We start from the raw sequence: 11640 nt of genomic DNA, 5'->3' as shown, positions 1-11640 counted from the left end.
TCGGTCGGCGCAGGCGCAGTGGTCCCCGCGCCTGGCCTGAGGTGGCTTCCGGGCTTCGGCTCCGTGAGGCGGGCCTGGGCTCTTCGGGGAATGTTGCTTCTCCGTGTTCTCTCCTAGTTTCCCCGTCTCCTCAGGGGTTTTATCTTGGTGAGTTACAGGAGGAGAAGGAAAAAGGACGGCTAGAAGGCAGGCTGCCCCCCTCGCGGGCCTTTTCCCTCCCTGACGCCTCCCAGACGCCGCCCGGTTGTAACCGGGGTCCGCAGTCTGGCCCCCTCGTTGTGTCCCCCGGTTCCCGGAGCTCCGTGTAGCCCTGGCCGCCGGTTCCAGGTCTTCCTCCCCGAACATGGACCCCCACCCCATCCTCCCGAAAACCTTGTTTTTTTAAGGTCTTTTGGCAGTATCCTTTGGGGGAGTTTTTCCTTCTGAGCAGCGGAATGTTTCCGTTTTGTCGAACCGTTTGCTCACCCTGTGTATTTGTGCATGGCCATGTGAGGGCTGAAATCCCTAGCCTCAGAGACGTTTAGGGGGTCGCGTTGAGTAAGGAAACTGGGGGGGGGGTTCTGCACCCACCCCAGCTTCCCGGAGGCGCGGACTCAGGCTAGGCTTCTGGCTGCCCGGTGCCGGGCTGGACCGCATGGCAACTTGGCAAACCCTTTGGTTCTTGCCCTAAAGGTTTTGCTGAGTGGCAGGTGGAACCCTGTCGGGGGCCCTTGTGGAATTTCATGAGGCAGGAAGGAGGCAAGTCTGGTGCTTTCTTGACCAGTTTGATCAGATGTTTGCATTTCTTCCATGAGTGTAAACATGCAGGGATAAAATTGGGAGAGCCGTTTATGTCTGTGCGAAGAATTTTGAGCTGAGGATGACACCGTTAGCCCAAGTAGGTAGTTGGGGACCAATGCTTATACAGTGTGCTTGAGGGGTTATTTGTGGTCATCGCTTCTCCAAAGAGCTAGTCAGGGCAGAGTAGATTTACCAGCTGACCTTAGCCAAGCTTAATTTTTCTGGGATTACTGAAATTATTTTGCGGAGACCAATATTTTTTTATTTGTACTTTTGAAACGATTACGTGGAGTTAGCTTCAGACCTCTCTGCTTGCTGCAGTCTGTTAAGTCACTTGTTTTTCTCTCAGACCGTTGACCTGTGATGCTGCATGCTGGGGAAAGTTTGTTTAATTACAAGGTTGGCTTACAGTTTCAGAGGTCAGTGTCACAGGGCTGGACAGTCCACATGGCCTAGGACCTTGCAATTCGATGATTATTTTAATCTCAGCGAATGAAGTAGGTCTAGATGCAGGAAACTCTTGATAAAGGCAGCTACTTTATAATATTCCCAAAGTTATAGTTAGAGTGTTTCAAAAGCACTCTTTGTTGGAGACTAGCACAGAAGACTGACAGCAGGAGAAGCTTGTTCAGCCCTAGTGGTAATAAAAAGACAGAAGCTGTGAGCAGAGATTCTAATATAGGATGAGAAGTGTAATGCATAGTTTTCTTTTTACATGTTCTTTGTACAATAGTCAGTCTCATCATTAGTGTTTGAAAGTGCCATGAAAAGCATTGTAGCAATTTTTAAAACTGGAAGCTCCCATCCTTGATTCATCCCCAGCTGTCCCCTGTGGCTAGGCTTGGGCCCAGGGCCACAGCTAGAAATCTGCCACCCAAGTCAGGTCTCCCTCCTGAGTGGCAAGGACCCAGGTACTGGAGCTATCACTTGCTGCTTCCCAGGGTCTATTTTGGCTGGAAGCTAGAACTGGGAACTGGACCTGGGATCACATCAAAGCACTTAACAAGAGGTAACTTAACCTAATACCCACCCTGTAATGATTTCCAGTGGCTAGCAAATACTAAGTTGTTCTTGACTAAACTGAGAATTCCTTGGAATTGAAAAATGTGTATTTTATAATGAATTGAAAAATTCTTGGGATGAGCAGTTTTGATACAGTGGGTGAAACCACCATTTGTATCGCTGGCATCCGTATAGAGTGCTCATTGAGGTCTTGGTTGCTCTGCTTCCAGTTCACGTTCCTGCTAGTGCACCTAGGAAGCAGCAAGTGATGGTCCTGGTGCTTGAGTCCCTGCCACCCATGTGAGAGACCCACGTGGGGTTCTTGGTTCCTGACTTTGGCTTGGCCTCAGCCCTGGCTGTTGTGAGCATTTGGTGAAGAGCTTTCTGTCTCTTTCTCTGTCACTCTGTCCTTCAAATAAATCGATAAAAAACTCTGAACAATCTTGAAAGTGGAAATGGGTATGTTAGAGTATAATTTTGCTTGCCACCTAGGAAAACCTAAGTAGATGGCTGAAAATTGAGTTTTTTGTTTTAAAAAATGTGACTTCAGTCATATAAAAGTGATTTTTGTACCCTTTCCCCTCCAATCATTTAGTCAGTTTATGATCAGCTGTTGAAAATAGCATTGTCAAATCTTGTGTCTTGAGGTTACATAACACATGAATTATTATGTATCTGTGAACAATCAGGTTTTCCTTAAGTTCTTATTGTGATAGCAGAATAGCTCTGAAAAGCATGCCTTAGAAAGTATGGAATTACTAGGTCAAAAGACTATTGTAATAAGTGATCAATAAGAGAGCCTGTTTCAGAGTATTATTATAGAATGGAATTGTATAGATCTTTCATTCCCTGCAGAAGAAAAGAGTGTAACAATATTTTTGAGGCAAGCTTGTGCAGCGCAATGTTTTTTTTTTTTTTAAAGATTTATTTTATTTTTATTACAAAGTTAGATGTACTGAGAGGAGGAGAGAGAGAGAGGAAGTGGAGCTGCTGGGATTAGAACCAGCAGCCATATGGGATCAAGGCGAGGACCTTAGCCAATAGGCCACAGTGCCAAGCCCCCAGCACAATGTTTGAGAACAGTAGCCAACAGAGTGAAGTCTGATTACTTTTAAGGCCAAGCAATTTGGTGTTTTTGTGGTCTTCCAGGTAACCAACCTGTGTCTCATTGGAAGTTACTTTGTCCTTTGGCTGAAGGATTGCCTACTCCTGACCACTCTACTGCAAACCAGAGTAAAATATTAATAAAGGAAAAACTTAATAAAATAGCTCTGACTGCAAGGAAAATACTGGTTAACAGTCCATGAATTCTGTATTTGTGAAATCTGCTACTACTCTATACAAGTTTATTTGTGTCCTCTCACTTGTGATATGGACGTGGGCCTATTGGTAAAGGATCTGGGTCCACAGATGCACATGTCCCCAGCTAAAGTCCACTGCCGACATGATACTGTGCCTTGTTTTGGCACTGGAGGGGGCTTCACAGAGCACTGTTGCCGTGAATACCAAGGGTTAATTGTATTTAGCATCTTAGTAAAGCTCAGCTTACAGACTGTCATGTGCTATGGGAGTTACTCTGTCTTAGAGTTGTTTAATATAGACCTTGGAGTGCTAAAGTTAATTTGTGGCTAAATGTTATTGAAATAAAAGTCAGTATATAGCTTAAAATAGAATTCATCTTCTCTTCAGAAGTAGGGGCTGGTGCATTGGTTGAACTGGCTCATCCTCTACCTCTAAGCACAGGCGTCCCATGTGGGAACCAGTTTGTGTCCTGGTTGCTCCATTTCCTGTCCAGCTCCTTGCTAATTTACCTGGGAAAGTAGCGGAGGATGGCCCAAAGCCTGCAACCACATGGGAGACCCAGAAGAAGCTTCTGGTTCCTGGCTTCGGATCGGCTCAGTTCCAGCCATTATGGTCATTTGAGGAGTAAACCAGCAGATACAAGATCTTTCTCTCCTCTCTGTGAAATTTGCCTTCCCAAAGAAAATAAATAAATCTTTTAAAAAACAAGTGATAATGCATGTTGTGTATGATAGCTTTTAGCTGCCATATATTAGTCTAAAAGCTTTTCTGGTGAAATAAACACCGAATGTTTAAGTAGAGCTGTCAGTAGTTTTTTTTTTCCTTTTAAATTTGTGTGTGTGTTGCTTCCAGGGAAAGTGAAACAGAAATAAGATTACAGAGGATAAGGTGAAGTAAACATAGCTGATGGCATCATGATCTTGTGAATTTAATGAAATTGATGTTCCACATTGTAGGTATCAACATGAAATGGAACAGTTCATGACTGAAAAATAGTAGCAAGGCAGCTAATAAGATAATATACGAAGAGAGGAGAAGGCAAGTTGTATTGGTCTTTCTGCCTTTTAAATCAGCTTTAAGAATTGTTAAGTCGATGCATTGTGCACTCAGAAGACTATCAAAGAACGCCCCACATAGATGATGAGCCAGGCTGTTGGGCGCCGTGCCCCCCTCCAAAGCAGCAGATTTTTTTTTTAAGATTCATTTATTTTTATTACAAAGATATACAGAGAGGAGAGACAGAGAGGAAGATCTTCCATCCGATGTTTCACTCCCCAAGTGACCACAATGGCCGGTGCTGCGCCAATCCAAAGCCGGGGACCAGGAACCTCCTCCGGGTCTCCCACATGGGTGCAAGGTCCCAATGCATTGGGCCGTCCTCGACTGCTTTCCCAGGCCACAAGCAGGGAGCTGGATAGGAAGTGGAGCTGCCGGGATTAGAACCGGGGCCCATATGGGATCCTGGTGCGTTCAAGGCGAGGACTTAGCCGCAAAGCAGAGGCCTTAAAGCAAGGCCTCAGATGACAGTGAGCAAAAATGTTGCTGATAGTGTTCAGGTGTAGTTGTCTGCAGGCAAAGTGATTTACAAATCAGTCTGCAGTGCTATTGTGTTCTCTGAAGATCATAAACAAAACAATTTTTGAAAAAAAAATACTTTGTCACTGTTAAGCTAATTGGATTCCTGTGGTGTTAACCCATTATCATTGAGCCACAGTGATTAATATTTCCATATATACTAATAGTACTGTGTACCAGCCATTATGGTACATGCTTTTTTTTTTTTTTAATTAAGACTTACGTTTTGTTTGAAAAACAGAGTTAAAGGAGAGACAGAGTTGACATTTGCCTATTCACTCCCCACATAGCCACAATGGCCAAAACTAGGCTAGGCTGAAGCCAGGAGCTTCTTCTGAGTCAAGATGTGTACAAGGGCCAGAGCACATGAGCCATCCTCCGCTGCTTTCCCAGGAGCCTTAGCAGGGAGCTGTATGGGAAGTGGAACAGCCAGGACATGAACTGGTGCCCACTTGGGATGTTGGCGTATGGGTGGTAGCTTCACCTGCTGGGTCCCAGTGTTGGCTCCAATACATGCTTTAAGTTTCATACAGACTAATTTCACACATCTTTTGGATACCTGAGTGCCACGGTTTTTTTTTTTTTTTTTTTTTTTGGGCTTTTTACATTAGGCGCTATCTACAGATCATGTAGTTTAGACACTCATAGCTTTATAGTCCACTGGTGCCCCCTCCATTTTTTTTAAAGATATATTTATTTATTTGAAAGGCAGGTTTATATAGATAAAAGGTGAGACAGATCTTCTATCCACTGGTTCACTCGCAAATCCAGAAAATTCCTCCAGGTCTCGCACATGGGTGCAGAGGCCTCCATGGGATTTAGGCCATCCTCCGCTGCTTTCCCAGTCCATAAGTAGGGAGTTAGATCGAAAGTGGAGCAGCTGGGACACGAACTGGCATCCATATGGGACGAGCTGGCAGATGAAGGATTACTTGTTGAGCCACCATGCCAGCTTCTGCCCTTGCCTTCTGATCTAAGTCATTAAGGTTTCGAGGGTCAGCTGGGAGTGGTTTATATTTGTTAGTATTTGGTCATGCTTTAATTGATTTGCCAAGTGTAGATTCCATTGATGCTGTTTAGTCAGTCCTTTCTGCAGTGAGACACTGGGGAAAAAAATAAAACCTCAAGATTTTAACCTTTTTAGTAAGGGATTTGGGGAAATGCAGAAAGAATTGATTTTTTTTCCTGTCCTTTTGAAATTTCAAGTGTTTTCCCCCCACAGTAGATTGTCAATGTGGAATTATGTGATGTCATGCGTGTTTGTGATTCACTCCAAGTCTTCATCATAGACTCCACTTTTTTGCAGATTGACCCTGCCTCAGACCCAGCAGATTGATTCCTGTGTGGCCAGTGTTCACAAGTTGGTCAAAGCTGCGGAGTTGCATCAGGAAATGGATTACTTCTTGTGAGAATTCCGTTTCTCCATGTAAGTTGGATTCAGGATTAGTGTGCCATGGTTTATGTTTTAATTATGGGGAGTTGTCGAGCTGCTTTGGGTGTACAAATAGAATTTTCTTGTCTTTGGAAACACTCTTGAGTTTCTTGACTGTCTCTATAGGCCCCAAAGTTTGAGTTAAGTCCCTCACTCATGATGTTTTTAGTACTGGAGTCCCAAGTGAAGAACCCCTTTAACCATGTCACCTTTGAACTCATGGCTGATTATTCATATCAACATGACACCTCTCACTCTGACTTTTTGGAAGACATTCAGTGTGTTGAAAGACACTGTGTGTTTGAAAGACATTCACACATTCATATGTGAGCACTAGTCTGAAAAGTATGCATGTAAAAGACATGTAAGAAAGCACATGACACACCCTTGTTCTGTAGGTTGGTATGTTGTTTAAATATTTTATAGGCAAAAATTCTTCCATTCTAGTTTCCTGTTGTGAATTCTGCAATACACTTATGAGAAATGTGAGAAGCTATTAGTGTATTCATACAACTGAAGTGAAATTAAATGAGTATTGTCCAGCTTTTGCCAATTGGAAGCAAATGACATTCCAGATCCAAATATTCTTTATGTGTTACAAACCCAAGAAGCAGTTTTTCATTACAACATTCATCAAAGGAAAAGAAATAATAATTGGATTTAGTGAGCATCCATTATATGACATCTTCTAAATAAAGTTTCTGTGAGTTACCTGTATTTTAAGTCCTTAATTTTCCAGTGTCTTTAAAGTTGAGAATATATTGTTTAAAAGGAAAATATACAGTGTCTGAGAATCTGAGTTGGAACATTCTTATTTTTAGAATATTTATTGTTATTATTTTCCATTATATGATTTTGTAGGTATAGGGATTCCTCTCTCCGCTTGCCATTTCTCCCTCCTCATTCTATGCCCCCTAACATTTTCCTCTATATTATTATAATAGTATAGTCCCTCAGCAACAGTCACAGGGCCAGCATTCTGCTTTTTAAGTGTATCATGGCATTGTAGAATTGTGGAAACTCTAATATCATTGTCAAAGTGTATTTATCAGTTTCATGGGGTATCCTTCTTTCACTTGGGAGTAAAGATGCATACTGCAACATATCTTCACTTCTTCATATGCTAATCTCCGTTTTACTGTTCATCTATGAGAATGTATGTATATGTATGTTTACTTATGTATCTATTTGTTTTGTATTTTGTATGAATGTTTCCTTATATCAGAAAGAACATATGATATTTTTCCTTTTGGGATCGGCTTATTTCCTTGAGCATATTGGTCTGCATTTGGGACCATTTTGGTGTAAATATCATAATTTCATTCTTTTTAATGGCTGAGTAGTATTCCATGGTGTAGATGTACTATACTTTCTTTATCCATTCCTCTTTCACTGGGCATCTGGGTTGTTAGAATACTCTTTTACGTGTCCTATATGTTTGGAAGATTTTAAAGTTCATGTATTGTGAGCATGGTTCCATTTGTTCCTGTTATGATTTTTAACAGTATGTTGAAATGAGTAACCAAATGTCTTTTTTGTGTTGTTTCTATGTCTTGCATAGTGCTAAGGCCAGTTCTTGGGTTGGCACGGGCAGAAAAGTGAAAATGAGGATGCTCTACTTCACCCAGTGCCAGTGGCTGAAGCGGATAGCATGGGGATGTTTTTCCAATGTGCAAGTCAAAACAAGTCGACACACACGGCTGCTTCTCTCAAGATCCCTGCCGCTGGTAGAACCTGGGAAGTCATGGCATTCCACACATTCTCTTGTGGGAAACAAAAACATTGTCCTAATGGGACCTCCTGGGGCCGGGAAGACAACAGTGGGCAGAATAATTGGTCAGAGGCTAGGGTGCTGTGTCATAGACGTGGACGATGACATCCTCGAGAAAACCTGGAACATGAGTGTGTCTGAGAAACTGCAGGATGTGGGTAATGAGCGGTTTTTAGAAGAGGAGGGAAAAGCCGTGTTAAGCCTCTCTGCCTCTGGAAGTGTGATTTCCCTGACAGGGTCCAATCCCTTGCATGATGCCAGCATGTGGCACCTGAAGAAAAATGGGATAGTCGTGTACCTGGATGTGCCGCTCCTAGATATCCTTAGCCGTCTGAAGTTACTGAGGGTCGATCGGATCGTGGGTCAGGATTCTGGGATGCCCATGAAAGACTTGCTGCAGTTTCGTAGGCAGTACTACAAGAAGTGGTATGACACCCGTGTGTTCTGTGAAAGTGAGGCTACCCCGGAGGAGGTTGCCGATAAAGTGCTAAATGCAGTGCAAAGGTACCAAGAAACAGACTCAGAACCCTTCATCTCCACAAGGCGTATTGGTCCCAGAGATGGTGAGCAGGTGTCAGCAAAGTTCTTCAGCGAAGCTGTGGTTGAGGGGTTAGCACCTGATGGCGGACTCTTCGTCCCAGAAAAGGCTTTCCCAATGCTGAGCTGTGGAGAGTGGAGAAGACTGGTGGGAGCAAGTTACATGGAGAGAGCTCAGATCCTTCTAGAAAGGTGTATCCATCCCATGGATATCCCTGCCACCAGACTGGGGGAGATGATTGAGACCGCCTATGGGGCCAACTTTGCCTGCACCAAGGTCGCCCCCATCCGGCACCTTGTGGGCAACCAGTTCCTCCTGGAGCTGTTTCACGGGCCCACAGGCTCCTTCAAGGACCTGTCTCTGCAACTCATGCCACATCTGTTTGCTCACTGCATCCCGCCTGGCTGCAACTACATGATTCTGGTAGCAACCTCAGGAGACACCGGGAGTGCAGTCCTGGATGGTTTCAGTCGTCTCAGTAAGAGTGACCAACAGAGAATAGGTGTGGTCACATTTTTCCCTGAGGGTGGAGTAAGTGACTTTCAGAAAGCACAGATCATTGGCAGTCAGCGGGAAAATGGGTGGGCAGTGGGAGTGCAGTCAGATTTTGATTTTTGCCAGACGGCCGTCAAAAGAATTTTTAATGACTCAGATTTTACTGGCTTTCTCACTGTGGAATACGGAACAATGTTAAGCTCAGCCAATTCCATAAACTGGGGCCGACTGCTCCCCCAGGTCGTCTATCATGCCTCGGCGTACCTGGACCTTGTTAGCCAAGGATTCATCACCTTCGGAAGCCCTGTTGACGTCTGCATCCCAACAGGAAACTTCGGCAACTTGCTGGCAGCTGTGTATGCCAAAAAGATGGGGCTCCCCATCCGGAAGTTTATCTGTGCCTCCAATCAGAACCATGTTCTGACTGATTTCATCAGAACTGGACATTATGACCTGCGGGAAAGGAAGCTGGTGCAAACCTTCTCTCCATCAATCGACATTCTCAAGTCTTCAAATCTGGAGCGCCATTTACACTTGATGGCTAATAAAGATGGGCAACTGATGACCAAGTTATTCAGCCAGTTGGAAAAGCAGCATCACTTCCAGATAGAAGAGATGTTGGTGAAGAAACTTCAGCAGGACTTTGTGGCTGACTGGTGCTCCGAGGAGGAGTGCCTGGCGGCCATCGGCTCGACCTATGCCTCCTCGGGCTACATCCTGGACCCACATACTGCTGTTGCAAAGGTGGTTGCTGACAGACTAAAGGACAAAACTTGCCCAGTGATCATTGCCTCCACGGCCCATTACTCTAAGTTCACACCCGCTATTCTGCAGGCTCTGAAGATTAAAGGCATCAACCATTCTTCATCAAGCCAGCTTTATTTGCTGGGTTCCTACAATGCGTTACCTCCCCCACATGAGGCACTGTTAGCCAGAATGAAGCAGCAGGAGAAAGGAGAATATCAGGTCTGTGCAGCTGATGTGGAGGTCCTCAAGGGTTATGTGGAGGAAAGAATCCAGCATCAGTTCGTTTGAAAGTTTTCTGAAGTTAGTTTTTGAATTGTGTTTTTTTTTTTCTTCCTGGTGATCAGCATGCAATAATAAATCTCAGAAGCTGTTTTGAAGTCCAGTAGCATTTTGTTTCATATGGTGGTGTCTATGCCTTACCTGTTTGCTACCTTTTGAAATTTCAGTAACGTCACCTCAGGATTCAGCGTGACATCACTCTGTTCCTCCTCAGATCTGTAATCCAGAAATGGCAGAGTGTGTGTACCCTGTGCTGCTGTACCCTCTGCACATGATGTTTCTACTCCCTTACCACCTTTTTTTTTTTAAGTGGATCAAATGTCTGGCATTCAGTCTGGCAATGAAAATGGATAAGTGTGGTTGATGAGTACTGTATCTGTAACTGTAGATTAATTCTCTCTTGACTAGAAAGTTAGTTTACCACTCAAAGTGACTGACTGCCAATATTTTTGGACACTTCTCAAATTCCATTTTAGTCTACAGTGATTTGTATCCCACACTGTTCAAATCGCTTCAGTGTTCTGTCCTTCACTATCTGTTGGGTACTTGCGGGAGTGGGCCAGCAGATCAAAGGGCTCCTGTTGTCTCTCCTCTCCCTGTAACTCTGCCTTGCCAACACGTAATCTTCCGTGTGAAAAAAGTTTAATGGCATGTTAAATAGGAGCAGTTGCTTAGAAGAACTTAAAAGTCAATTCATTAATGTGTTAACATGAGATCTCCAACTTGGCTTTTGAAAAAACCAAGTTCTAAAACCAAAAACTGAAAAATCCAGGTCATTTAGAAAACAATGGAAGATTCAAAGTTCTATACCTATTCCTGGATGTCTGGCATAGTTTTACTTGCTTTGGTAAATGCTGTTTTTAGAAAAGACATCTAAATGTACCCCGTGTGCATGAAAATACTCCTTTTTTTAAGTGATTGGGAATTGCAGTTAATGAGGAAACACATGAGCATTAAATCATGAAGACAAAAAAGAGACTCCAAGATAGTGGGTGACTAAGTGGGAAATGAAACATGCGGTCAACTATTTCAAGGTCAGATCAGACAGGATTTCCATGGAATCCTCCAGAAAGGTTCCAGAGATGACACAGGACCTGAGGGGCTTTCTGGGAGGACAGGAAGGAAGAGGGGAAACCTTGTGGGCAGAGGCAAGGGAATCTGGAAAGGGCAATGCCCAAGAGCCCACCTGCTTGAGAGCTGTTTGTCATGTCACTCTAAAACAGTTCTGGCATGTTTGCATACTCTCTCAAACCCCACTGCAGCCCTCAGCTCTCAGCTAATGACCTCCTCTCAAGAGAAGCAAGTCACAATCTCTGCCATCCCTCCACTCTCTGAGTGAGTCCTGCCCTTACCTGCACCCGGGTCATCTCAGATGTACCCTTCAGCCTACTTGGCTCCTCCGTGCCTTCCTGCCAAGGAACCTGGCTCTCCAGAAGCATTCAAATAACCTATTCTAACCTTAGGATACGTAACAGCAAGATCCATCTGAACTCCCACCTTTTCTTGCAGCTTTTTATCCTCCAAACTCCAGCCCTTTGAAGAGTTGCTACCACAAGCCGTCTACTCCCATTTTCTCTTGTGTGTAGGATATAACAGCTGAAAGGTGGGAGTAATTACCAAGTCCTCGCCCCCTCTATTAGAACAGCACACATGCTTCTTCGATTCCAATCACTTCTTTCCCTCCACAGGTAACCACTTTCCCACATTTTTCTATTCACC

The 11640-nt window shown here is 44.0% G+C and overlaps 1 protein-coding gene across 1 annotated transcript; it reads left to right on the top strand.

The window, feature by feature from the left end:
* The first annotated feature begins 15 nt into the window (after positions 1-15).
* THNSL1 (threonine synthase like 1) lies at positions 16-10024 on the top strand. The gene is made up of 3 exons (XM_004600022.3): positions 16-147; positions 5966-6085; positions 7653-10024. Exon 3 carries the CDS (start codon positions 7696-7698, stop codon positions 9928-9930), a length of 2235 nt encoding a protein of 744 aa, XP_004600079.3. The 5' UTR covers positions 16-147; positions 5966-6085; positions 7653-7695; the 3' UTR covers positions 9931-10024.
* The last annotated feature ends 1616 nt before the right edge of the window (positions 10025-11640 follow it).

The sequence above is a fragment of the Ochotona princeps genome, chromosome 10 (genome assembly GCF_030435755.1).
Source record: "Ochotona princeps isolate mOchPri1 chromosome 10, mOchPri1.hap1, whole genome shotgun sequence".
Lineage (NCBI taxonomy): Eukaryota > Metazoa > Chordata > Mammalia > Lagomorpha > Ochotonidae > Ochotona > Ochotona princeps.
Note: the sequence above shows the minus strand (reverse complement) of the source record. Positions and strands in the feature narration are given on the sequence as shown.

Bases quoted from the DNA above. Each gene is read 5' to 3' on its own strand.
- THNSL1 (XM_004600022.3), top strand. From the start codon at position 7,696: ATGAGGATGCTCTACTTCACCCAGTGCCAGTGGCTGAAGCGGATAGCA.